The sequence below is a fragment of the Cricetulus griseus genome, chromosome 4, assembly GCF_003668045.3.
Source record: "Cricetulus griseus strain 17A/GY chromosome 4, alternate assembly CriGri-PICRH-1.0, whole genome shotgun sequence".
In the NCBI taxonomy this organism is placed as follows: Eukaryota; Metazoa; Chordata; class Mammalia; order Rodentia; family Cricetidae; genus Cricetulus; species Cricetulus griseus.
Genome location: NC_048597.1, coordinates 221,533,441 through 221,560,034, shown reverse-complemented (window position 1 = coordinate 221,560,034; position 26,594 = coordinate 221,533,441). Strand labels below are relative to the sequence as shown.

The window sequence follows — 26,594 nt, the reverse complement described above, 5'->3', positions numbered from 1 at the left end:
CATTTCCAGCTGTTAGGTGATGAAGCCCATTTCCCAAATGATGATCAGTGTAAACTGTGCAATGCTGCCATCTGCTGGCCCTTATGGCTTCTATGTAACAGCCAGATTTTGGGTTCAAGGGCCAACCCAACCAATGTCAGGGCCACAGAAGAGCGAAGGAGGAGTGTGCCGAGGGAAGGGAGTGAGGAAGAGGGGGCCAGGCGGTGAATAAAAACAGCTCTCAGACAAAGGTGGCGTGGGGACGTCAGTAACTGGCCCCAGGCCCCAGAAACCGGGCCAGGAGACTGCAGGCACCTTCCTACAGGGGGAAGTGCTGGGGTCTAGGTGGCATGATCTAAATGATGCCCAGATCGTCCCAAAGATGGAAGCCGCCTGGTTAAATGATGCCCACATCCCTGGAAACACCCTGGAAATGAGGGTGGGCCGGGAGTCCAGGGAAGCCATCTTTTAAAAAAATATTTGTTTTATTTTTTATGTATGTTGCTGTTTTGCCTGCCTGCATGTGTATGCCTGTATAAGGATGTTGGGAACTTGAGTTACAAAGAGTTGAGCCACCAGGTGGGTGCTGGGAATGAAACCCAGGACCTCTGGGAGAACAGACAGTGCTCTTAACCTCTGAGCCATCTCTCCAGCCCCAGAAAACCATCTTTCCTGTGCTTCCCGGCAGCGGCTACTGCTTCTCCCAGCAGCCACCTCAGCAGTCCCCATCTCAGCACTGGGAGGCAGCCATAGGTGGATCTCTGAGTTCGAGGCCAGCCTGGTCTACATAGAGAGCTCCAGGACAGCCAGGGCTATACAGAGAAACCATCTCAAAGACACAAACAACAAAAACCAGCCAAACAAAAAGATCTGTCACCCTGTCTCCTCATTCTCCAGCAGAGGTGACTCGGTGATCCTCGGCCTTCGTTGTTCTGTCCAGTAAGGCCGACGCAATCATTTGGTGTTTTGAGTGTGTTGACTCGGGCTGGAGAGATGGCTCAGAGGTTAAGAGCACTGACTGCTCTTCCGGAGATCCTGAGTTCAATTCCCAGCAACCACATGGTGGCTCACAACCATCTGTAATGAGATCTGGTGCCCTCTTCTGCCGTGCAGGCAGAACACTGTATACTAAATAAATAAAATCTTAAAAAAAAAAAAAGAGTGTGTTGACTTTCACCCTCAATGCTGCTAATCTTAGAACTTTGTTCCACTGACAGAACCCCCCCCCCCGCCACCCCTTACTATCCTACTTCCCAGTCTCTAGGCCCACAGCTGATACCTGCTTTTCATTTTTTCCCCCTTAAAGTCAAGAGTGGTGGCGCACTCCTTTAATCCCAGCACTCTGGAGGCAGAGGCAGGAGGTTGCTCTGTGAGTTCGAGGCCAGCCTGGTCTCCACATTGAGTTCCAGGATAGCCAGAACCACATAGTGAGAACTGTGGAGTTTGTTTTGTTTTTAAATTACATTGATTTATTCTATGCAGATACGTGTTGTTTGTGCATGTATGCCTGTGTACCATCTACGTGGCTGGTGCTCTCAAAATAGGACATTGGATGCCCTGGAACTAGAGTTACAGATGGTTGGCAACCCCCATGGGAGTGCTGAGACCTGAACCTGGACCCTTAAAGGTGATAAATGTTGCTAACAGCTGAGCTACCTCTCCAGCCTCTCATTATATATTTTATTTGACTCATTGAACTTTTCATTTACAGCATTTCTATTTTTGCTAGTTTTGTTTGTTATTGAGACAGGACCTCACTGGCCTTGAATTAGTATACATGGCTGATGATGACCCAAGTGTCAAGTTATAGGCGTGCCACCATGTCCAATCTGGACTCAGTTTTGAGTGCCTGGCTTGATCCAGTCAGTTCCCCTCTCAGCAGCAAAATTTACATTCCAGATCTCTTCCTTAGACAGGGTCTCATGCTCTGGAGCCACCGTGAGTAGCCCCATTCCCATTCCTCCTCCGGCCAGGTGTTAGACAGCTCGGGTGAGCCCCCCACTCTGGTGCTCTGAGGCCTCGGTTATTCCAATTAGCAAATCAACAGGAGTCTGTCTAACCTCTCCCAGAAGCCTCCCTACATGCTTTTCTAGCTCTCTCTAATCAGCCTTGCCTGGCAGATTTCTCTTCCTTGTAGCTGTTTCTGGCTGCTTGGCCACTGAAGTAAGCCACTGCGGTTGTGCCTCAGAGTCTCAGGGGTCTTCCCCTGGAGGTGTGAGGGGCTGGGCTTCGTATTTCAGATGTGCTGCTCCCAGCTAGCCTCAAGTGTGTTCAAGCCTCAAGTGTTGGAGTCAGACTTGGTCCACCAGGGGACGCTACAGCTCCACGTTGGACACAGGTGGTGGTCTGGGCAGGCTTTTCATTGAGTTTTGTTCTTTCCTTCCTCAGAAACCAAGTCTGCTGTGGCTGTGGAAATGCCAAGAGCAGGATTGTAGGCCAACTGTGTCCCTCTGGCTTCCTGTTTCTTTACATTTCTCTTATACTTATTACTAACTTTTACTTTTTGGCAATTTCATACATGTACACAATGCATCCTGGTTACCTGCCCAATCCTATTTTTTGATTTTTAGCTTATTAATATTGTTGTTGTTTAAAGATTTATTTATTCTTTAGTCAGGTTTAGTGGAACACGCACAGGCAAAACAGATCTCTGAATTTCAGGGTAGCCAAGGCTACATAGTGAGATCTTGTCTCAAACTCCAGAACTCCTGCCCCTGAAAAAAAATATTATTTATTCCCATTTTATGTGTTTTGTCTGCATGTATGTAAGTGTACCACATTTCTACAGTGGTCGTAGGCTCAGAAGAGGCTGCTGGATCCCTAGAACTGGAGTTACAGACACTTGGGTACTGAGAACGGATTTCAGGTCCTTTGGGAGAGCAGCCAGTCATGGAGCCATCTCTCCAGCCCCTGGTGTTTAGTTTGAAATCCCTCCTGAAGGACAGCCCCACTAGTGTTCTTTGCACCAGGTGTCACTTGCGAGCCTGACTGCCGGTTATCTCTGGGGTACTAATGCTCCATCTCGAAGGCTGAAAGCTGCCTTCCATCTCAAGACTAACTCAGCGCTCACTGAAACAGCAACTGGGATCCAGTAATGGCTAAAGGGGACAGGGCAGGCTCAGCCATTTCTATTGCTTTCTTTCTTTCTTTCTTTCTTTCTCTCTCTCTCTCTCTCTCTCTCTCTCTCTCTCTCTCTTTCTTTCTTTCTTTTTAACGTTAATGGATATTTTGCCTCCATGCCTATCTGTGTAGCACATGCTTGCAGAGGCCAGGAGGGCTCATCAGATCCACTGGGATTGGTCCCTACCACTCCAATTTGACCCCCTTACCCACAACAGCCACCCTCCTTGTTGAATCAAAGAGGCCTACAACGTTGCCTTTGTTGGTCAAACAGACACAGTTAGGCTGACTTTGACCTGCTCTACATGTGTCTATTTTTTTGAGTCTTTTCCGTCTTCTTGCTCTGGCCTTGTCAAATCTGGAAAGTATCCAGGAACTGAAGAAAGTCATAAGAGCATTACATAGTCACATACCTATCTGGCACTTTAAAAATTTATTATTTTTTTGAAGCATGTTTTTTTTTTTTTTATGTAGCCCTGGCTGTCCTGGAACTTGCTATGTAGATGAGGCTGGCCTTGAACTCACAGAGATCCGCCTGCCTCTGCTTTCCAAGTGTGACCTGCTTGCCTTGCATATTTGCAAGGGAGAAAAAACCAACAGGCCACTTACCAAAAATGTAAGGAATGCTGGGTGGTGGCAGTGCACACCCTTAATCACAGCACTTGGGAGGCAGAGGCAGGTGGATCTCTATGAGTTCGGGGCCAGACTGGTCAATAGGTCGAGTTCCAGGACAGCCAAGGCTACTCTGTCTTGAAAAACAACAACAAAAAGATCATTTTTACTATGTCATCAGTTAAAGGGGGAAATTTTATGTTTTATTTTGTTGTCCACCCCCCCCCCCCACACACACCAGAGCTGAGGACCGAACCCAGGGCCTTGCACTTGCTAGGCAAGCAAGCGCTCTACCACTGAGCCAATCTCCAACCCCACAAAATGTCTTTTATTACTTTTTTTTAAAGCTGTCTCTGTGTGGTACTGGGGATCAAACCCAGGACCTTGACCACACTATGCCAATTCTCTACATCCCTAACCCACCACAAGTACGTTTTACAAATTCAAACGACTGTAAAAGTTTTTCTTCTCACCCTCCCTCCCTCCATTCCCTTCTTTTTTGAGGCATGGTCACATGTAGCTCAGGTTAGCCTTAAATGTGCTGTGTAGCCAAGGGTAGCGTTGGGCTCCTAAGCCTCCTGCCTCTGTCTCCAAAGTGCTGGGATTACAGGCGTGTGCATTGCACCTGCTCTTCTTTTCATTTTTCTTTCTTCCCACAGAAGGGACCATACCACTCTACCCTCGAGTTTGGGGAAATGAGTCACTCAGGGTTTTTTGTTTTTTTTTTCTTCTTCTTCTTTTCTTTTGTCAAGAAGCTTCATGTGGGTAAGGGAGAGCTGGTATGTCACAGGAAGTCACATACCCTTCAAAGTACCTGTGCTGCTTCAGGGATCCTGGCATTGCCTCACAGACTGTCCTCAGGACCACTTTCAAAAGAGCAAGGTAAGTAGAGACGTAGAGACGGGGCTTTTGGGGGACCTGTGGCTGTGTAGTTGCAGGTTTGGGAGGCAGCACTGACAGGTAGCTAGCCACCTGCCCCAGCCCAGCATTCTGTTTTTTTTTTTTTTTTTTTTTTTTTCTGTTAGATTTATTTTATGTGTAAGAGCATTTTCCCTGCATATGTGTCTGTGCCCCATGAGTGCGCCTGGTGCCTGTGGAAGTCATAAGAGGAGGGCCTTGGATCTCTTGGAATTAGTTATAGATGGTTGTGGGTGCTAGAAATTGAACCCAGGTCATCGGCAAGAGCTGCAAATGATCTTAGTCACTTAGCCATTCCTCCAGCCCCATGCTTGGGCTTCTTCATCTTGCTGGTGTTCACTGGCCTACATCTTGGAGCGTACATACTTTCTTCCTGCTCGAGTGCCTCCTAAGGCTTGGTCAGCCAGGCATCCACACAGACTCAGCTCTGCCCCCAAACCCTGGACTTTTACCAGGATTGCAAACTTGTCTGCTTCTTTAACAAGTTTTTGAAGTCAAAGGAATGCCACACACGGGAATTACAGAATTGTAAGCAATTTATTTACTTATTTACTAATTTTCTCTTAAGATGTATGTCATTATTTACTTACGTATTCTGTGTATGTGTGTATATGTGAGTACAGCATGCCAGGCTGCTTTTGTGGCTGTCAGAGGATGCTCTACAGAGGGCTGTTTTCTTCTACCTTGTGGAACCAGGGAGTTAAACTCAGACTTGATGGCAAATGTCTACATTTGCTGAGCCATCAATTCTGCCTCACTTGTTTTTGAGAGTCTGATATAGTGTAGGCTGGCCTCAAACTCACTGTGTCGCAGAGGCTGACCTTGAACTCCTGGCCTTCCAGCCTTTGCTTCTCAAGTGCTGGCATCTAGGCATGAGCCACTTTGCTGGGCAAACCGTTTTTGTTTTGTTTTGTTTTGTTTGTTTTTTGTTTTGTTTGTTTGCTCTTCTAAGACTATCCTCATCCCTCTGTTTTGTTTTTTCCTTTAATTCTCACTTGTAAAATGATAGCGACATAACACAGTTGTTAGTCATTGACAAACTTCTCTTGGGAGACCCTGCCATGCAGCAAGTCTTTGGTATGACTTTCCAAGAAAAACAAACAAACAGAATCTCTTTTGAGAAATCCCAGGGCAGGGGCTGGGGAGATGGCTCAGTGGACAGAATGCTTTGCAGCAAACGCACAAGGACCTGAGTTCAGATCTCCAGCAGGCAAGCAAAAGCCAGGTGTGGTGGCACATGCCCGTAGCCCTAGCCTTGCAGGGTGGAGATGGGACATCCTGGGGGTTCCTTGGCCAACCTGACTGCACATGCTCACAGATGTGTACACATATCTATACACTGCACACAATTCACATACACATAGGAACACTAGAGTATTTGAGGCATGCAGTAGTGAAGATATGGGGAGAGCTTGGACATGAATTACTGAACAAAACAAGTATTTAATGGGGACTGCCAGGGTGCCATCAAGACCGAAAGCAGGAAGGATGGGGTAGCCCTGGGCCAGAAAGCTATTCATTCCCACGTTCTCAGGTGAGTGTTTTGTGTGGATAACTGTAAGAAATGTCTTAACCTCTGTACCCACCAATTCATTCATTCATTGTTAAACTTTATTTTCTTATTTGAAAGGGTTTCTCTGTGTAGCCCTGGATGTCCTGGTACTCACTGGATAGACCAGGCTGGCCTTGAACTCACAAAGATCCACTTGCTTCTGCCTCCCGAGTGCTGGAATTAAAGTCGTGTGCCATCAATGCCCAACAGCTATTTTTTTTTTTAACTTAAAAATTGATATTTAGGCTGGGCAGTTGGTGGCACACACTTTTAATTCCAGTGCTTGGGAGGCAGAGACCAGAGACAGGTGGATCTCTGTGAGTTCTAGGCCAGTTTAGTCTACAGAGCAAGTTCCAGTGTGTGTGTGTGTGGGGGGGAGGGGTAGGTCAGATGACAACTGTGACAACTGTGACAACTGTGGCCATTGGTTCCTGCTTTCTATCCCATGGGTTTAAGGAATTGAATCCAGGTTGACAGGCATAGTAGCAAGTACCCTAACCCGATGAACGAGTTCATCTGCCCTGTTTGTTTTAAATTTTTGTTTGTTTGTTTTTGTTTTTGTTTTTTGTTTTTTGAGACAGGGTTTCTCTGTGGCTTTGGAGTCTGTCCTGGAACTAGCTCTTGTAGATCAGGCTGGTCTTGAACTCACAGAGATCTGCTTACCTCTGCCTCCCTAGTGCTGGGATTAAAGGTGTGCGCCACCACCCCCAGCCCATTTGTTTTAATTTTATTTGTTTAGGACTGTTTTGCCTACTTCTATGCCTGGGTACCGTATTTGTGCCTGGTGCCCGCAGAGGCCAGAAGAGGGCATCGGATCCCCTGGAACTAGAGTTACAGACTGGGAGCCACACCATGTAGGAGCTGGGAATCAAACCTGAGTCTTCTGGAAGAGCAACCAGAATTCTTAACCACTGAGCCACGTCTCTAGTCCCTTGTTTTTGTTTTTGTTTTTGTTTTTGATACAAGGTCTGTCTATGTAGCCCTGGAACTCTATATGTATACAAGGCTGGGCTCAAACTCACAGAGCTCTGTCTTGCCTCCTGAGTGTTGGAATTAAATGCAAGCATCACCGTGCCCAGCTTCCTTTTATTCTTTTACATTTATAGTGTGTCTGTGTGTGTATGTGTGTGTATGTCTGTGTGTGTGTGTGTCTCTGTGTGTGTGTATGTCTGTGTGTGTGTGTATGTCTGTTTGTGTATGTGTGTGTGTGTGTATGTGTGTGTGTGTATGTGTGTGTATGTCTCTGTGTGTGTGTGTGTATGTGTGTGTGTGTGTGTATATATGTGTATGTGTGTGTGTGTATGTGTGTGTATGTCTGTGTGTGTGTGTCTGTGTGTGTGTGTGTGTGTATGTCTGTTTGTGTATGTGTGTGTGTGTGTGTATGTGTGTGTGTATGTGTGTGTGTATGTCTGTGTGTGTGTGTATGTGTGTGTGTGTGTGTATGTCTGTGTGTGTGTGTGTGTGTGTGTGTGTGTATGTCTCTGTGTGTGTGTGTGTATGTCTGTGTGTGTGTGTCTGTGTGTGTGTGTGTGTGTATGTCTGTTTGTGTATGTGTGTGTGTGTGTGTATGTGTGTGTGTATGTGTGTGTGTATGTCTGTGTGTGTGTGTATGTGTGTGTGTGTGTGTATGTCTGTGTGTGTGTGTGTGTGTGTGTGTGTGTATGTCTCTGTGTGTGTGTGTGTGTGTGTGTGTGTGTGTGTGTGTGTGTGTGTGTAGGGGGTACACTTGTGCCAGAGGACAGGTTCCTTAGAGTCAGGACTCCCCTTCATCCATGTGATTCTCCAGAGTCAAACTCGATTTCTGAGGCTCAGTGGCAAATGTCTTTACCTGCTTGGACATCCCACCAGCCACAGGGACGATTTTAAGCTTCCGTCCTAGAGGGAGGAGTATAGTCCTCACCTACCCATGAGAGAAATGAGATCCCCAGCAGAGAGGGTGAAGTCTGGGATGTGAATGCATCTGCCTGACTCCCAAGGCTGAGACGATTTTCTCTGACCTTGATGTCCCTTCTGGACAGGTAGGTAACAATTTGGGGCAGTAGCATATGCAGCTAGTCCTTGCATTTAGCAGTCTTTTGTTTTCTTTCTTACAGGCATCTCCTCATTTGTTGTTCTGCTTGTTGTATCCAGAGCCTGTAGATTCCAAAGATGAACCCCACAGATGTGGCAGACACCACACAGGATGAAAACGCATACAACAATTACTACCTCTACGAAAGCATGCCCAAGCCTTGCACCAAGGAAGGCATCAAGGCATTTGGGGAGCTCTTTCTGCCTCCTCTTTATTCCTTGGTTTTTCTGTTGGGTCTGTTTGGGAATTCCGTTGTGGTTCTGGTGCTCTTCAAATACAAGAGGCTCAAGTCCATGACCGACGTGTACCTGCTGAACCTCGCCATCTCTGATCTGCTGTTTGTACTTTCTCTCCCGTTCTGGGCCTACTATGCTGCAGACCAGTGGGTCTTTGGACTAGGTCTGTGCAAGATTGTGTCATGGATGTACTTGGTGGGCTTTTACAGTGGGATCTTCTTCATCATGCTCATGAGCATAGATAGATACCTGGCCATCGTGCATGCAGTGTTTTCCTTGAAAGCGAGGACTCTGACCTATGGAGTCATCACCAGCTTGGTCACGTGGTCAGTGGCTGTATTCGCCTCCCTCCCAGGCCTCCTGTTCAGCACTTGCTACACAGAGCACAACCACACGTACTGCAAAACCAAGTACTCAGTCAACTCGACGACATGGAAAGTCCTCAGCTCCCTGGAGATCAACGTCCTGGGGCTGCTCATCCCCCTGGGGATCATGCTGTTTTGTTATTCCATGATCATCAGGACCCTGCAACACTGTAAGAACGAGAAGAAGAGCAGGGCGGTCAGGATGATATTCGCCGTGGTGGTCCTCTTCCTGGGCTTCTGGACGCCCTACAACGTGGTGCTTTTCCTGGAGACCCTGGTAGAGCTTGAAGTCCTTCAGGACTGCACCTTGGAGAGGTACCTAGACTACGCCATCCAGGCCACAGAAACTCTGGCCTTTGTTCACTGCTGCCTCAATCCTGTCATTTACTTCTTTCTCGGGGAGAAATTCCGAAAGTACATCGCCCAGCTCTTCAGGACGTGCCGGGGTCCTCTTGTGCTCTGCCAATACTGCGACTTCCTTCAGATCTACTCAGCCGACACCCCCAGCTCCTCTTACACGCAGTCCACTGTGGATCATGACCTCCGAGACGCTTTGTAACCCTTGAACAGGGGTCATGTGGCCTTAACAAGCTCCCCACACCCCACACTTGCTCACCTTGTTTTCAGTAAGGGTCCCCTGAGCAGGTGTCTGGGGAAGACAAACAAAAATCACAGAAAGACGGCTTCTCACCCTGCAGCTCACTCTTTCTCTTTCCGTAGACAACTGCAGTCTGAAATGTGATCAGCTGGGCTGCGTTCGTCACACACCAGGTCTGTCTACAGGGAGAGAGGAACCAGGGGAGGCCTGAGAACAGAGTCTCGGTGGCCTTCTAGATTGCACTGAAGAACCTCCCCTCTTCCTAGCCTCCCCAGGGACTCTCCAGAGAGACTCAGAGCCCTGATGGGTGGAGGGAATCAACCCTTTGCCATGGAAATGAACCTTTGAATGAATCTTTGGTCTTTGTGGAACTAGCTAGAAGACTTTAGCATGCTGTCTTCCTCCTGTTTCTCTGGCAGTATTCCATGAAGCCTGATGTACAGAGCAATGAGGCTCTTAGATCTTGATTCTTTCATTATAGAGGGTTGTTGACTGAAGCCTGGCTGCAAGCGTAGGTGAGGAAGCACTCAGAGGATCCTGTCTTCACTTGAAACAGGCATTTAGAAGACACCTGTTGAAACCCCACACACAGCTTGGCTTGCTAATATATGTTTTAATTACAACAGGTGGTTTTTCAAGTTGGAGAAGAACTGAATCAGGGCAGAGAAGGGTGAAAGACCTTTGTAATCCTAGTTACTCAGTGCCTGAGTGAGACCAAAGGATCTTAGATTCAAGGATTACCTAGATAATGCCAAAACCAAAACCAAGCAAAACCCCAAAGTTTAGCTCTGAAAGGCTCTTGTGAATACCCTAAGTTCATCCTTTTTTTGTGTGTGTGTGAACTGTTACTGGGCATGGTGGCAAATGTCTCTAATCCCAGCACTTGGGAGGCAGAGGCAGGAGGATCTCTGAGTTTGAGGCCAGCCTGGTTTACATAGTGAGTTCCAGACCAGCCAGGGCTACATACTGAGACTTTGTCGAATGAAGGAAGGAAAGAAGGTTAATAAAGTATGACAATGTCTCTTTTAAAGTGTGTCATGTCATCTATTGAGATAAAAATAATCAGTTAAAAGTCATCACTGGTGGGTGTTAAAATAGCTATTATGAAGTTGAGCCAGGCTGTGGTGACACATGCCTTTAATCCCAGCACTCAGGAGGCAGAGGCAGGAGGATCTCTGTGAGTTTGAGACCAGCCTGGTCTGCAGAGTGAGTTCCAGGATAGCCATGGTTAGAACATTATTCTTACGATATTTCAGTAATGTATCATGTTATGTCATTAAGATAATTTGCTGTGTCTGTTTTTACTCAAGCCATTTACATTTTTTTTTTGTTTTTTTTTTTGAGACAGGGTTTCCCTGTGTAGTTTTGGAGCCTGTCCTGGAACTAGCTTTTCTAGACCAGCTGGTCTCAAACTCACAGAGCTCTTCCTGCCTCTGCCTCCCAAGTGCTGGGATTAAAGGTGTGTGCCACCATCACCCCGCAAGCCATTTAAATTTTTATAAATTACATTACGTGTATAGGTGTTTGCCTGCATGCATGTTTGTGCACCACATGTGTGCCTGGTTCCTGCAGAGGCCAGAAGAGGGTGTTGGGTCCCCTGGAACTGGAGTTACAGATGGTTGCAAGCCGTCATGTAGATAGATGCTGGGAACTGAGTCCAGGTCTTCTGGAAGAGCAGCCAGTGCTCTTGCCCACCGAGTCATTTCTCCAGCCCCTTGTGACAATCTCACTGGTAGACTAGACTAGACTGTACTAGGACTAAGTGTGTAGCCAAGTTGGCTTTGACCCGTTCCCAGCGCTTTTGCTTCAGCCTCTCATGTGCTGGGATTGTAGGTGTGAGCCCCACATCTGGCTCCGTAGCCCGAATCGCTCAGAATTAAGCAAAAAGCTCCAACAGAGTCTGTGAGAACAGATTCCTCCCAAAATAAGAGCCAATCTGGAGAGATGCTGAGTTAAAAATGCTTCCATTAAGTTTGTACATTGTACCATTTGCTGCCTTTATAAAGAATGTATTTCTAGAAGTTTATCCTCTGAAGAGTGGCTTTAAGAAGGAAACTTGATATTGCCTTGATAGAGAACAAAATAAAGTTGTGTATTTAGCTGCACTAAGCCTTCGTTCCTGATCATGTCCGTGTGTGACCTTCTGGTGCTGGTGTGAGTCAGAGTTGCTGATCCACGTTTCATCGTGTGGCATAAATCCAAGGGGGCTAGCAAGACGGCTCAGCTGGTAAAGGAGCTTGCCACCAAGACTGATGTCCTTAGTTTAGTCCTGGGACCCACATGGTAGAAGGAGAAAAGTAACTCTCAAAAAATTGTTCTCTGACCTCCTTATCTGTGCCATGGCATGTGTGTATGAGTGAGCACACGTGTGTGTGTGTGTGTGTGTGTGTGTGTGTGTGTGTGTGAGAGAGAGAGAGAGAGAGAGAGAGAGAGAGAGAGAGAGAGAGAGAGGAGGCAAAACAGTTGGGTTAAAAGGAGACCTTGTAATGTGTCTGTCGTCTGTCCACTCCACCCCCGAGGAGATTGGCAGCCGACAGCTCTCAGACACTCTTCATGAATCGTCACTCCTGGGGACAGTTTGTATGAGTGGGGACAAGCATTTTCTCCTTGCCCAGTTTTGGGACAACTCTGAAGGATCCTAATAACTTTTGAGCTCCCCTAAGATTACCCAAGGCTTCTGTAGCACCCCATCATGACAAGTGTTTTTTGCTGGTGTTGCTCATGCCCATACAGGTGTTCCCAAGAAGGCTGCCCGGCATGCGGTTCCCTGCACGCTGCTTTTGGAACCTCAGGCTCTTTGCAGGGGAGGTGAGGGCCTCTCTTTGTCACCCTGAACATCTGCCATGCTTGATCCTGGCTCCTGCACTCTTCAGGCCCCAGATGACCTGCTTAAGCCCCAAGACATTTTCCCTAGGGCACTCCTCTGCCGTCTGACCCTGAGCTTGCCAGAGACGGCTCCTTGGCTCCTTCTGCAGCCTTCCCTCCACAAAATGAACTAGACAAACTGAACCCCCCCCCTCCTTTTTTCCCTCTGAGACAGAGTTTCTCTGTGGCTTTGGAAGCTGTCCTGGCACTCGCTCTATAGACCAGGCTGGTCTCAAACTCACAGGGATCCTCCTGCCTCTGCCTCCCGAGTTCTGGGATTACAGGCGTGGGCCACCACCGCCTGGCTTAACTGAACCCTTTTTATTTTCACAGCACTTCACTATTTTTTAAAAATTTCATTTATTATTATTTAGTGGGTATGGCAGCACTTGCTTGCCACAGTGTGTACACGACATTGAGAGGGTGACTTGCAGGAATCCCATCTCCCCTTGCTGTAAGTGGGTCCTGGGATCAAACTCAGGCTGTGGCTTTAGCTGTGCCTCCTCCCTGACTCACCAGTTTATTGTTTAAGAGTTCATGACAGTTCCAAATTCCCCTTTCAGAGCACCAGAAATCCACCAAGTACTTTCACAAGTGGAAACTCATTTCAGACTTTCGAAGAGGAGATATGGTCACTTTTATGATTCCAAGAATTGAGAGTCAGAAGCCTGGGGATGTGGCTTGGTGGGCAGAGTGCTTGATTAACATGAGTGAAGCCCTGGGTTTGGCTACATAAAAGGGGCACAGGGACATTGCCTATGAGGCTCAGCACTGGGGAGGTGGAGGCAGGAGAATCAGTTTAAAACAACAAGGCAACAACTTTCTGTTACGTGTGTGTGTGTGTGTGTGTGTGTGTGTGTGTGTGTGTGTGTGTGCCAGTGTGAGATTCAGAGGATAATTTGCAGGTGTCAGTTCTCTGCTTCTACCATCCCAAGGATGGAATTCGGGTCATTATGTCTGGCAGTACACCTTTGCCAGCTGAGCCATTTCACTGGCCCAGTAATCAGGAGTTCAAGTCATAGGCACCTACTCGTGGAGTTCAAGGCCAGCCTGGGCTACATGAGATGTTAGGAAAAAAATATGTTGAGGTTTAGGAAAACATATAATAACCTTGAATCTAACCAACTCCACCAACAGTAGCCACCATGTCCAGGTGTAGTAAAATGTATAAACAAAACAGGTAACTATTTTTCACTTCATGAACCAGCCTCCTCTGTCAGCCTAAGGCCTCTGCTCTGGTAAGTCCAGTTTCAGTTTATGTACACAGAGTCACGGACTCTAGCTCCAAAATCCCCCAAGTGTGTTTCTAATAAAACTTTATGTGACCAGGTTCAAAGACTGACCGAATCGTTCCAGGAGCAGTGGGCGGGTTTGGGTAAAAAAATGACCTCATCGAGACTTTTGATATGAACAGAAGTGCGAGAGCTGAGAGTCTGTAGTTTTTCCTCTAGGAAATTGTAAAATAAGATCAAGAAGGATACATTTAATAGCCGTAAATTCCTGTCTGTCTGTTTTTGTTTTTGTTTTTTTTTTTTTTTGAGACAGCATCTCACTAATGGATAATGGATAAGGCTAGCCTTGAACTCAAGACCCTGCTACCTCAGCCTCCACACGCTGAGATTACAGGTGCCATCCACCATGTCTGACTCATAAGGCACAGACTTACTTTAGTTTTTGAATTAAGGACCTCAGGCCTACAGACAAACTCTCTATCCTGAGCTGTTCCCTCACGTAGCTCAGAGGACACAAAAGGGTCTTTGTATAATCATGCGTCCGCTTATCATAGGACAGGAAAGATGATCCATGGAGAAAAACTTCTGACAGTGCTCAATAAAATTTTACTGTATCTCATTGCACACAGGAGACCTGTGTATACGCATGCGCCAATGTTCCTTTTGTATCACATGCTCAAAACAGGTATGCTTGAGATAAGATGGTAGTAGCCACCTGCAAACCCTTTAGTTGGGAGCTAGAGGCAGGAGGGTCAGGAGCTCAAGGTCATCCTCAGCTCTATAATTTGTTTGAGGCTAGCCTCAGCTATATGAAAACCCATAGCACTCCACCAAACAAATAAAACAAAACAAAAACAGGGCTGGTGAGATGTCTCAGAGGGTAAAGGCACTAGCTGCCGAGCCTGATGACTTGTGTTCAAGCCCTGGTGCCCACAAAGTAGAAAGAGTTGTCCTGTCACCTCCGCCTGGCACCGTGGCACACGGGTTCACACACACACACACACACACACACACACACACACACACACACACACACACACATTAATAAGTAAAAATGTAAACCAAAAACAGGAAGTAGCTGCCACCTCAGACCCTGGGGTTTCACATAATATGAGGAACCTTGAAGTTAGAGGCTTGGGCAGGTCCATGGCCACCTCACTGCTGATGAACTCTTGTTTGTGAGACACAGGCCTCTTACAATGGGGAGTAAACACAAACTCACACTTGACACCGAGCAAGCCTGTGAAGTAGCTCAGGCTCCAGGCTCCAGGCTGCAGGCTGAGAGGGATTTAGGTTGTGTTTCTAGAGGTGGCCCCTAGACAGGAATCCCAGTGTGTATAGGTCTGAATGTGAAACGCTTCCTGGAGACACTGTACTTGAACGCTTGTTCCCCAGGGGTGCTGTTTGAGAAGCTTTGGACTTGGTGGTGTTTTGTTTTGTTTTTAGGCAGGGCCTCTCTATATGTCTGGATGGCCCAGAACCCTCTAGGTAGACCAGGTCTTGAAATCATAGGGAGCCTCCTGAATGCTGAGATTAAGGACCATGATGCCTGACTGAGATGGGTGTGTCTGTAGGAGGTGGAGTCTGTGAGGAAATGACTCAATGGAGTGGGGTTTTCAACCCTGGCCAGCTCTACATTCTGTGTCACTAAGAGGTGAGGAGATGAGGCTCCAGCCACAGTCAATCACCACCATGGAGTCACCCACTGCCCTGTCTCCTGTCAAGACAGGCTCTAGACATTCAATTCAGGAGCCCAAATAAATTCTTCCTATGCTAACTTGCTTTTCTTCCCCACTGAATTTCTATTGAGTTCTGGGGATCAAACCTAAGGCCTTCTGCTGGGTGTTGGTGGCGCACGCCTTTAATCCCAGCACTCTGAGGCAGAGGCAGGCAGATCTCTGTGAGTTCGAGACCAGCCTGGTCTACGAGAGCTAGTTCCAGGACAGCCTCCAAAGCCACAGAGAAACCCTGTCTCAAAAAACCAAAAAAAAAAACCAAAAAACAAAAAACAAAAAACCCCCCAAAAAACCTAAGGCCTTCTGCATGCTAGACCAGCACACTACCCCTGAGCCATGTCTTCTTTAGCTGCAAGGTGTGCCTTTTCATCACCAAGAGAGAAGTAACTACAGCAAAGGGTAAGGAATTTCCAGGCTGCTCTTCAGGAGAGGAAGATAGAAAAGTTAACAAAGAAAGGGCAAGACAGTGAGCCAGGATCCCCTCTGTGGCCGGTTCTGGACAGCAGAGGAGATCCCATCTCCACGCAAGCTCTCTGACCTGCCGTGTGCCCATGTCAGCAGAGCCTCCTCCCAGTCAGTGAGCCAACAGTTTTGTTTTGTTTTGTTTTGAGACAGTGTCTCTCCACCTAGCCCTGGTGGTCCTGTCACTATGTAGAGGAGGCTGGTCTTGAACTCAGAGATCTTCCTGCCACTGCCTCCCAAGTGCTGGGATTAAAGGCGTGCACCACCTTGTCCAGCTGTGTGTGTGTGTGTGTGTATTTTAATTTTTAATATTTTCTTGATTTTTTTTAATTTAAAAAATTTAAAATTACATTTATTTATTTATTTGTGAATCACACATATCACAGAATACACGTAGAGGTCAGAGGACAACTTAAAGGATTGGTTCTCTCCTTTCACCATGTGGGAATTGGGGATTGAACTCAGGTCATCGGGCTTTTCCGAAAGCACCTTCCCCGGCTGAACCGTCTCATCAGCCCCTGGTTTTGAGTTTTGAGACAGGTTCTCACTGATGCAACAACCCAGGCTGACCTTGCACTTACTCTGGTCTTGAGCTGAAGGTGATCCTCCTGCCTCAGCTTCCCGGGGGCAGGCACTGTAGGCATACCAGGAGCAGCTGTATGAAGAAGGGAGGAGCTATCTCTTTGGGCGCCTGAGGAGGGTGCACCTCCTGTAAAGTTTCCTGCATATGACATTGTATTAGTTTCTTTTCTTTTTGCTGTGTTGAAATAACCCACACAAGCAAGGAAGGGTTTCTATTGGCTCACAGTTAGAAGGTAGAGTCCATCATGGCGGCAGGGTGTGAGTGTGTGTGTGTGTGTGTGTGTGTGTGTGTGTGTGTGTGTGTTACCGAAGGAGGAGCATGAGGCAGCTGGTCACAGTGCATCTGCAGTCAGGGAACAGAGATGACAGCTCAATGCTTCTTATGCAGTCTGGGACTCCGGCCCGTGAGATGGTACTGCCCACTCTCAGGGTGACCCCGTCTTCCTCCCTGAAAACACCCTCACAGGCAGATCCAGAGTTGTGTTTCCATGGTGACTCTGAATTGCTGTGGAGGTGATGAGAGGGCAAAGGAGAAGGAAAGAGATGCTGAGAAATAAATTCTAGGAAACCTTGCGTGCAAAAGAAGCATCCGACCCAAAGCTCACAGCCCAAGGAAGAAACAACTGTACAGCAATGGACAAGATCAGCAATGAAAACAGTTCCTGTAAATGGAAGAGAGTGGGAAATGCTTTATGTAGGCAGGCTGACTTAGGCCAGGAAAAACACCCGTTAAGAACAAGCAGAAGATCAGAGAACATGTACTGAGGGCGGCGGCGGAGGACAGTTCCCACCCAAAGGTGTTAGGAGAGATACGCGGGTGCCAGTGGTAAGCTTCCACCTGAAGCTGAGCCTGCTTTCTACTTTGCACCTTCCTTCCTTCTGCAGGCGGGGAGGGGACTTAATGGTCCTCTACAGACTTTGCAACTCTGGGAGAGTGGCTTTGAAGTTTGTTGTTTGTTGATGTCACCACCTGCTGAGTTGCTGAATAGATCCACTCTCAAATGCAGGCCTTCCAGGGCCTGTTTGGGCGCTTGCCCGAGTGTGCATAAGCAGGTGTACAATTTGGGTATATGCTTGCCGTGTGCATAGCTTGTGAACCATGGAGGACAACCTTGGGTTCCATACATCTTGGTTGGGGTTTCTGAGACAGGGTCTCTCACTGGCCTGGAAGTCGCCAAGCAGGCTGGTTGGCTGGAGAGCCCCAGAGATCCACCTGTCTCTGGCTCCCTATTACTCGGGATAAGGGCAGGCTGCCATGCCTGGCTTTTTATGTGGGTTCTGGGGATGAAACTCCGATTTCTATGGCTTGCATGACAAGCACTTTACAAAAACTGCTCCGTGTCCCCAGCCCACACCACCGTGTCTTACTTAGATCTTTTGCCATCTTGAGACCTGGGAAATGCTTTGATTCCTCCTGGTCTACTCTGGCTTCAGACGAGGCCTCGGGGCCACTCAAGGCTTCCTCCTTGCTGTGCTCTAGGAGGAGTGGAAAACCTCCCTCCTGTCTCTCCATTCTGTGTCCCGTCTACTTGAACCTGAAGGTGGCCTGATCCATACAGAGTCAACCCACACTGACTACCGCTGAGCCTGCAACAGGAGGGGACCTCAGTGGTCCTGTTCCTTTCCAAGCTTGACACCAAGGGGAGTGGCTCTGACTCTAAGCCTCTGTTCTGTGCCCTCCCACCTGAAGAGTCTTACATGGAGGGTGAGACAGCTGGGATGCCTAGTGGTGTTCCCGGCCCTGACCCTCTGTGCTCATGTGCACAGGTGAGTATGGACGTGTGGTGAGTGCATGGGTGTGCCCATGTGTGTGGAAGCTGCATGCCAACCTCAGGTGTTCTGTAGGTCAGCCATCTTTCTTTAAAAAGTTAATTCTTTCTGTTCATTCCTTTTAAAAAGTATTTTTAAGTGGGGCTGGACAGGGCTTAAGAGCACTTGCTGCTCATGCAGAGGACTCAGGCTTGGTTCTCAACAAGCACAAAGCGCAGGGGCTCACAACTGCCCGGAACTCCAGTCCTCCTTTGGCCTCTTTGGGTCCCTGCACTCACAGGCACATATCCACACAGACACAGATACACACACATCATTTGTTTTTGGTTTTTTGGTTTTTTTTTTTTTTTTGGTTTTTCGAGACAGGGTTTCTCTGTGTAGCTTTGGAACCTATCCTGGAACTCGCGCTGTAGACCAGGCTGGCCTTGAACTCACAGAGATCTGCCTGCCTCTGCCTCCCGAGTGCTGGGATTAAAGGTGTGTGCCACCAATGCCCGGCTTGTTTTTGTTTTTTTGAGAGGTTTTTTTTTTTTTCTGTGTAATCCTGGCTGTTCTGGAACTCACTTTGTTGACCAGGCTGGCCTCGAACTCACTGAGATCCACATATCTCTGCCTCCTGAATGTTGGGACTAAAGGTCTGCGCCACCACTGTCTGGCAAAACACATAATTTAAAATAAAAACTTTAAAAATTATACAGTGTGTGTGTGTGTGTGTGTGTGTGTGTGTGTGTGTGTGTGTGTGTGATGATGATGATGATGTGTGTGGAGGTCACAGGACATCTTTGAGGAGCTGGATCTCTCCTTCCAAAGTGGTGCTACTCGGCCACTGTGGATGGAATGCCGGGCATCAGGTTTTACGGAAAACATCTTTACTCACTGAGCACACCACGGCACACACATGTAAAGGTCAGAGGACAACTTGCTAGAGGTGATTCTCTCCTTCCACCATGCCTGTGCCAGAGAGCAAACTCAGGTTGTCAGGCCTGGTCACAAGTGTCTTTACCTGCTGATCCACCTCACCAGCCCTGCCTTGTTCTTTGAGACAGGGTCTCTCACTGGGCCAGAACTTGCTGAGTAGGCTGGGCTGGCTGGTCTGTGGCTCCAGAGATCTGCTGTCTGTCTGTCTGTCTCCCCTCTGCTTGGATTGCAAGCTTGTGTTGCCACACCCCAGCTGTTGCTTCCTTCTGACCTATCTCCCTCACTTTGACCTTAAAGCCTCCTGCCTCCCAAGGCCTCATCCTAAGGACCTGAGCCTGGAAGGGCAAGCATGTGTCATTTCAGGAAGACAGATGGTACATGTTTACTTTGAAAATGACTGGAAATAAGGAGGCAAGAGTGGGCAAAGAAGACAAAAGGATGGCCAAGCAATATGGAGAGCGGTACAACTTCTAAAGACTGAGGTATCGTATCAGGCTGGAACTGTAGCTGGTTGACAGAGTGTTCGCCTGAAACACATGAGACCCTGGGACCCTCCACACAAACGATGCATGACAGCCCACACTTACAATTCTAGGACTTTGGAGATAGAAGCAGAACCAAGGTCATTCTTGACTACATAGTGAGCTTAAGGCTAGCCTGGGATACAAGAAACACTGTTACAAACAAACATATACACAAACACACACTACACAGAAAGAAAGGGAACAAAACTGGTATCTGCTGCCGGGTGTTGGTGGCACACGCCTTTAATCCCAGCACTCTGAGGCAGAGGCAGGTGGATCTCTGTGAGTTCAAGACCAGCTTGGTCTACAAGAGCTAGTTCCAGGACAGTCTCCAAAGCCACAGAGAAACCTTGTCTCGAGAAAACAAAAAACAAACAAAAAACCCAAAATTGGTATCTGGTATTCAGTGCTATTGAGTTTGTGCTGTCTCAGATTGGATGGCCTCTGCTGCTTCAAGGCTCTGTATTCTTTCCTCTCTTTCTCTCTCTCTCTCTCTCTCTCTCTCTCTCTCTCTCTCTCTCTCTCTTCCTGACAGAGTTTCTCAGTGTAGCTTTGGAGCCTATCCCAGCACTTGCTCTGTAGACCAGGCTGTCCGAACTCATGGAGATCCCCCTGCCTTTGCCTCCCGAGTGCTGGGATTAAAGACATGCACCACCACCGCCAGGCTAAGGCTCTGTATTTTTTTAAATTAATTTTTATTTAAATTAAAACGCTCTTATTTTACAAACCAATCCCAGTTCCCTCTTCCTCCCATCCTCTCATCCCCCCACCATCCCCCATCCACTCCTCAGGGAGGATGAGGCCTCTCACAGGAGATCATCAAAGGCTGTCACATCACTTGGGACAGGGCCTAGGCCCTCCCGGTGACTCTGTATTCTTACAGGTTAAGAAGGCCTAGTGTGGCTGAGGGTTTGTGGAACTCAAAGCATGCTGCTCTTCATTTGAGTCATGCTACAGTAGAAGAGTGTGTAGGATGGCGCTGTCTTTCACGAACTGAATTATTTGGAAGAAGCAGATAGACTGTCTAGCCAGAAGAAACAACGGGAGAGCAAGCTCTCTTTGGGGAGATTAAAAACTTCTTTTTCTTTTAAATGAAATCTTGGATCTTTCAAGAGGATGGGCACTGGGGTGTCAGACACATCTGAAGGAGTGATGGCATCACAGGGCCCCTAAGCCCTCAGTGTGAATGCAAGCATGGAGGCGGTTACCCAGGCAGCAGGCATTGGCTGAGGACCTACTATGGGCTACATGCGCTCTGCCAGGTACCGTGAATATAGGAACTGAACATCACATGAGGGGTTGGGAACCCTCGGCAATCCTCTTGCCTCAGCTTCCCCAGTGTGAGCCGCCCCCACAGTATTTATTCATTTCTGAGACAAGATTTCATGGTGTAGCCCAGGATGGCCTTGAACTTTCTATGTTGTTAAGGATGACCTTGAACTTCTGATCCTCCTTCCTTTACTTCCCAAGTGCTGGAAATAGAAGCGTGTACCATCTATCCTACAGGCTCCAGAGTGAGACCTAAGCCCTTCGGCTGCTACTCGCTGGGACATTTCATGATTCCAAAGTCCACAGGAAAGGGAACAGAGTAGACATAACAAAACCTGCAGAGACAATGTCTCTTTGCTTAGTAAAATTCAAAGCAGAGAGGAAGCACATGGGATAGATAGCACTGCCAGTCAGAACCCTGAGTGGAAGATTTCACCGACAGATAAGAAACAAAGAAACCTAGCTTGGCGCTTCTCACACCTGTGTGGGGCTGCCGGGGTATGTTCCTAGCCTGTGCTTATGGTTTCTATCCTTAACACTTTACATCTAGTGAGTTCACCAGGGGCCAAGACAAGCTGAAATGACCCAAGGAATCCTCGGTGTAAAATATAGGCCAAGTGAACTGAGTGTGGATCAAGCCCTGTACTTTACCAATGGGGATGGACCAAAATGAACAGGACTCAACTCAGGTCACAGTCTTGAACTTTCAGTGAAATGGACAGTTCCAAAATGATTGCAGCTGAATACTGTTAACAGTTTTGTTTTGTTTTGTTTTAAATAGCCATTATTAGCAGTGGTGGCACTTGCCTTTAATCCCGGCACTCGGGAGGCAGAGGCAGACGGATCTCTGTGAGTTCGAGACCAGCCTGGTCTCCAGAGTGAGTGCCAGGATAGGCTCCAAAGAGAAACCCTGTCTCGAAAAACCAAAAAAAAAAAGAAAGAAAGAAAAAGGGAGAAAGAAGGAAGGAAAGGAGGGAAGGAAGAAAGAAGAGAGAGAGAGAGAGAGAGAAGGAAAAGGAAAAAGCTCCCTTTCTGGCTGGCCATTTTATCTGTAGCTCTGTTGGTAGACCGTTTGCCTATCATGTACATAAACTCTGGGTTTGATTCCCAACATTGCATAAAACCAAGCATGGTAGGTAGTTCACTCTTGTAATTCCGGCTCTTGGGAGGCAGAGGCAGGGGGATCTGAAGTTTAATGTCATCCTCAGCTACACAGTGAACTTGAGCCCAGCCTGGGCTCCATGAGACCCTGATTCAAAAACAAGAGTGGCTGCTGTCCGCCTCTTCCCGCTTACTGCAGTGCCTTGCTACCCAGCAACAGACACCATCAAAGCAGCAGGTTAAGGGTGATACATGGGAAGTGGGGGGAAGTCACCGTGTTGGAGCCAGAACATCACTGTTGCTGCTTGAGGACAAGAGCGCAGTGACTTTAAGGACCTGGAACCCCATAGAGGGACACTCTGTAGCCCTGGAGGCCAATCCTGGGCCTGAAGCCTGGACCCGGAACCTTTTTCACAGGCTGAGTGTCCACCATGGTCCCAGGTCATGGTTAGAGGGTCTCTCTGGATGCTGCCCCCACCCTCCAGTCCTTGGCTCATACCATGGCTCATCACAGACAGGCTCCTTTGCTTAGGAGGCTCTGCCCAGCACGGTGGCCGAGTAGCACCAGGTCGCTGAAATGAACAAGCGACTCAGAGAGCCATCTTGGGTGCCATTGCTTCTCCCATCTCTTAGGCTTCCTTGTTTGCGTGGAGGACGTGATGGAAAGAAATCAGTGAACATGTGTGTGATGTTTAATGCTGTCAACTAGACCCAATGAGGAATCACTTGGGAGAAGAGAGCCTTAGTGAGGACAGGTTGACTACAGTGGATGGTCTTTGGGCATGCCTATGGAAGACTGTCTTAATTAATTGATGTGGGAAGACCCAGCCCACTGTGGGTGCTGTCATTCCCTGGGTGGGGGTTTCTTTTCTTTTCTTTTTTTTTTGGTTTTTCAAGACAGGGTTTCTCAGTGGCTTTGGAGGCCGTCCTGGAACTAGCTCTTGTAGACCAGGCTGGTCTCCAACTCACAGAGATCCACCTGCCTCTGCCTCCCGAGTGCTGGGATTAAAGGTGTGCACCACTAATGCCCGGCTGTGGGCAGGCGTTTCAAACAGCACAATGTGGCAAAATTGAGCTATATATACGCAAGTAAGCAAGCAGGCACTCAGGCACTCTCTGCTTTTGATGGCGGGGTATATGACTAGCTTCAAGCTCCTGCCACCTGAGCTACCCTGAAGTAACTGAACTGCGAGTTGAAACCTTTTCTCTCTTAAGCTGTGTTTGCCAGTGTGTTCTCACAACAACAGAAGTGACAACTAGGACAACGAGCTCTATGGCAGGTGTTGACTGAGATGCTTCCAGGTTTGCTGCAATCCAAAAAGCCCACCAAGTGGGGACCACACTTGAGGAGACCAAGGCGTATACGTGAATCACTTTCTTGCCACCAATGATGAGAGACAGGGAGGGAGAGAGACTGACCTGAGTTTCCATCACAAAGTCTGGCCTGTTAGTACTATCCTTAATTCTATTTTGACCTAGAACTTACTATGTAGCTATGACCTTGAACTTCGGATCCTATAGCCCCCACTTTTGAGTGCTAGGATTACATGGGTGCCTGATGGGCACCTATCTTTCAGTGATGGTGGTGGAACCCAGACCTCATGCATGCTAGGCAAATCAACTGAGCCACATCCTTGGCCCAGTGACCTGGTTTTTAGTTTTTGGAGACATTGCAGATTGAGGAGTCCAGAGGGCCTAAGTTTGTGGGATACTTCCTCAAACTTGGGAAAGCCCCTTTGGTTCTGGTGGCACAGGCCCTCAATCCCAGCACTTGGGAGGCAGAGGCAGGTGGATCTCTGTGAGTTTGAGGCCAGCCTGGTCTATAGAGCTGGTTCCAGGACAGCCAGGGCTACACAGAGAAACACTGAAAAAAAGTGGGAAAACAAAGTGTCTGGTGGGGATGGTATAGAATCCTCAATGCAAGTTTCCAGGTAGTCTGAGGGGCAAGGGAAGCTATGACATTCAGGGGCTGGGACATTGTCACCTAGAGCCAGCTTGGTCCCTTCCAACCCCCTGGGCAGTCACCTGGTTTTCCTGCAGCTCATGTGTGGTATTGTACCATAGCCTAGACAGATCCCTCATGGTGACTAAGAAGTGATTTCAGAAAATGACCTTTTATTTTTCACAGAAGAAGAAATAAAGACCAAGACTATAGGAGATGGTTTGCTGTTCCTGTCACCTGACAGAGGACACAGGGCTGGTTGGGGAAATAGTAGAACCCCAGGCTCAGATCAGTGCTAAGCAGTTTTATTTAGAATAAACTGGAATTATCAAGAAACAAAAATGGACAGACCACCAAACAGAAGATGACACTGGACAATGGAGACAAGCAGCCTGGGGTTGTAGCTCCGTCACTGGAGTGTGTCTAACGTGCATGAAGCCCCGGGGAAAAGTGGCATGGTGGTGCATGTTGTAATCCCAGCCCGCAGGAGGATCAGAAATGAAAGGTTATTCTTGGCTACATGATGAACTCAAGGCCAGCTTGGGCTACATGGGACTTTGTTTCAAAACAAAACAAAACAAAACAAGCCTGTGTAGTGGCTCAGTGGGTAAAAACACTTGCCAATCAAGAAAGAGGGATAGAGTCTGGACATCTGGGTGCCATGTAAAAGTTGGATGCAGTAGAGTGCCTGAGTCTGTAATCCCAGGGTTCCTGTGGAGCCATGAGAGGAGGGGACAGGAGAAGGCTCTGAAGCCTGTAGCCCAGCTAGCCCTCAGTATGCCCTGCATGGCGAACAAGGAATCCTGTTTCAAACAAGGTAGAAGGCAAGGAGCAACACTCAAGCTTGTCTCTGACCTCCACATGCATGCTATAGCATGAGTGTTTGGACACGAAGATGGTTGCACGTGCTTGCACAACCCCCAATTTTAAAGTATAGGTTAGAAAAAGAGACCAACTACCCAAATGATTACCATTCAGATATAATCATATTAATTTTTTTTGAAGCAGGGTAACTTGTAGCCCACGGCCTTGACCCCGCTATGTAGCTGAGGAGAAACTTGGACTTGGATCCTGTCTCACTTCTTGAATGCTACATGTGTGTACTAGCGTGCCTGGTTTTATGGAGTCCTAGGGACAGAACCCAGTGCTTCCTGCTTGTTAAACATGTTGTTTACCAACATAGCTACGTCCCAACCCCACATTAGCAGGGTCTCAAACACAAGCACTATTGTATTTAAATCCTGTATGTGCCTAGACACTAAGGCACTCCTGAACAATGACACCCAACATGGACCTCTGACCTGCACACACACACATACATGCATATTCATGCATCTGCATAATACACGAACATATACACACACATCTGCATGCATACACACACACACACACACACACACACACACAGCACATGGAAAACCCTATTCATTTGTGTAGAAAGACCATACTACCTACTTGGAGCAACTGTTAAACATTTAGGTGGTTTGTGTAACTGTAGATTTCTTACCCAGTAGATAGCATAGAGATTCAGAAACAGTGTAATCTGGGTCAGAAAAGCGGCCATTTGCTAGCCCAAACCAGGACTCTCTTCTACCCACTTTCAACCTCAAGCTAGCGAAGTGGCCTCACCCAGCCTACTCAAGTCTAGTTGAGATTTAAGTCAGACCACGGGGTTTAATGAGAGTCTGATATTAACAACAGGACCTTCTCCTCTTGAGTACAAATTTTATTCGAGAGAAAGACATGATCGTTTCAAATCAAAACAAGCGACATCATTCAAGTTTTGTTCCAACTCCGTACACCAGCTGTGTGTGTTCCTGTGATGTCCACTCCCTTCAGCCTTCCTGGTGGCCACAGGAGTGGGAGGCCAGGCAATGTCTCTACTGCTGTAGGGACACCGGTAGGATACACACACCTGATAAATCCACCTTCCACTGTATCGAGACACGGATGACCCATTTGGCCAGTGCAGGCCTGTGATCCTAGAGGCTCAGTCATCACAGGGGGTTCAGCCACCAGTCTTGGCCAGACCGATCTGGAAAAGGGCCGCTGATGGCCAGGGACCTGCCAATAATCGGCCTGTCGACAAACTCCACGGTACACAGCTCTGAGGTCCCATCACTGCAGGGTGAGCGTTCCAGCTCCAGCACCGTGATGTTGTTTGGGGCTGACGTCGTCAGAATGTGCCTGGGCACAAACAAGGTCACCTGTGGGCCCCGTGCAGGCCAGTATCGGCCAAGGTTAAAGCCGTTGATCCACACCTGACCCTGAAGAGAGAGAGAAAAAGCCATCAGCCAAGGAATTGCTAGTAGCAGGAGGGGCAAGAGATACCCCACAGATTCGGGCTGAGGATCGGGTCCCCTCAGTCCGCTACCTCATGCTGGGTGGAAAATGGATGGGAAGAATGGCAGAGCTTGCCCCAAATGCCAATCTCTGATGCAAGAAAAATGCATTTGGAGCCCCAGACTCCAGGAGCTACAGGCTTCAGTCCTGGAGCCCACCTCAACGTTCCCTGAGTTCCACCCTGGCTCCCAGGTACTGCTCGTCTGTACACCAGCTCTCTGTCACGGCTGCCACACCCTCCAGCCGGTGCGTCTCCCTGCTCTTTCTTTCTTTTATTTTTTTTCCAGTTCCTGTCTTTTTATTTATTCATACACAACTACTTATCTTCTGGTTTGTTGAAGCAGGAAGTCAGACAACACTTGCCACAGTAATGTCTGTTGTGAGCCATCATGTGGTTGC

The 26,594-nt window shown here is 47.9% G+C and overlaps 2 protein-coding genes across 2 annotated transcripts in view; one reads left to right on the top strand and one right to left on the bottom strand.

Annotated features, from left to right (window-relative positions):
* The first annotated feature begins 4,385 nt into the window (after nt 1–4,385).
* On the top strand, nt 4,386–10,755 carry Ccr4 (C-C motif chemokine receptor 4). The gene is made up of 2 exons (XM_027415301.2): nt 4,386–4,593; nt 8,275–10,755. The coding sequence occupies exon 2, from the start codon at nt 8,330–8,332 to the stop codon at nt 9,410–9,412; it is 1,083 nt and encodes a 360-aa protein (XP_027271102.1). The 5' UTR covers nt 4,386–4,593; nt 8,275–8,329; the 3' UTR covers nt 9,413–10,755.
* A 14,805-nt stretch (nt 10,756–25,560) lies between these two features.
* Glb1 (galactosidase beta 1) overlaps nt 25,561–26,594 on the bottom strand; it is a 73,806-nt gene continuing 72,772 nt past the window's right edge. Inside the window, exon 16 of the mRNA XM_027415296.1 lies at nt 25,561–26,119. Coding sequence (XP_027271097.1) covers nt 25,850–26,119 — 270 coding nt within the window. The 3' untranslated portion in view covers nt 25,561–25,849. The remainder of the gene's footprint in view (nt 26,120–26,594) is intronic.

Bases quoted from the DNA above. Each gene is read 5' to 3' on its own strand.
- Ccr4 (XM_027415301.2), top strand. From the start codon at position 8,330: ATGAACCCCACAGATGTGGCAGACACCACACAGGATGAAAACGCATAC.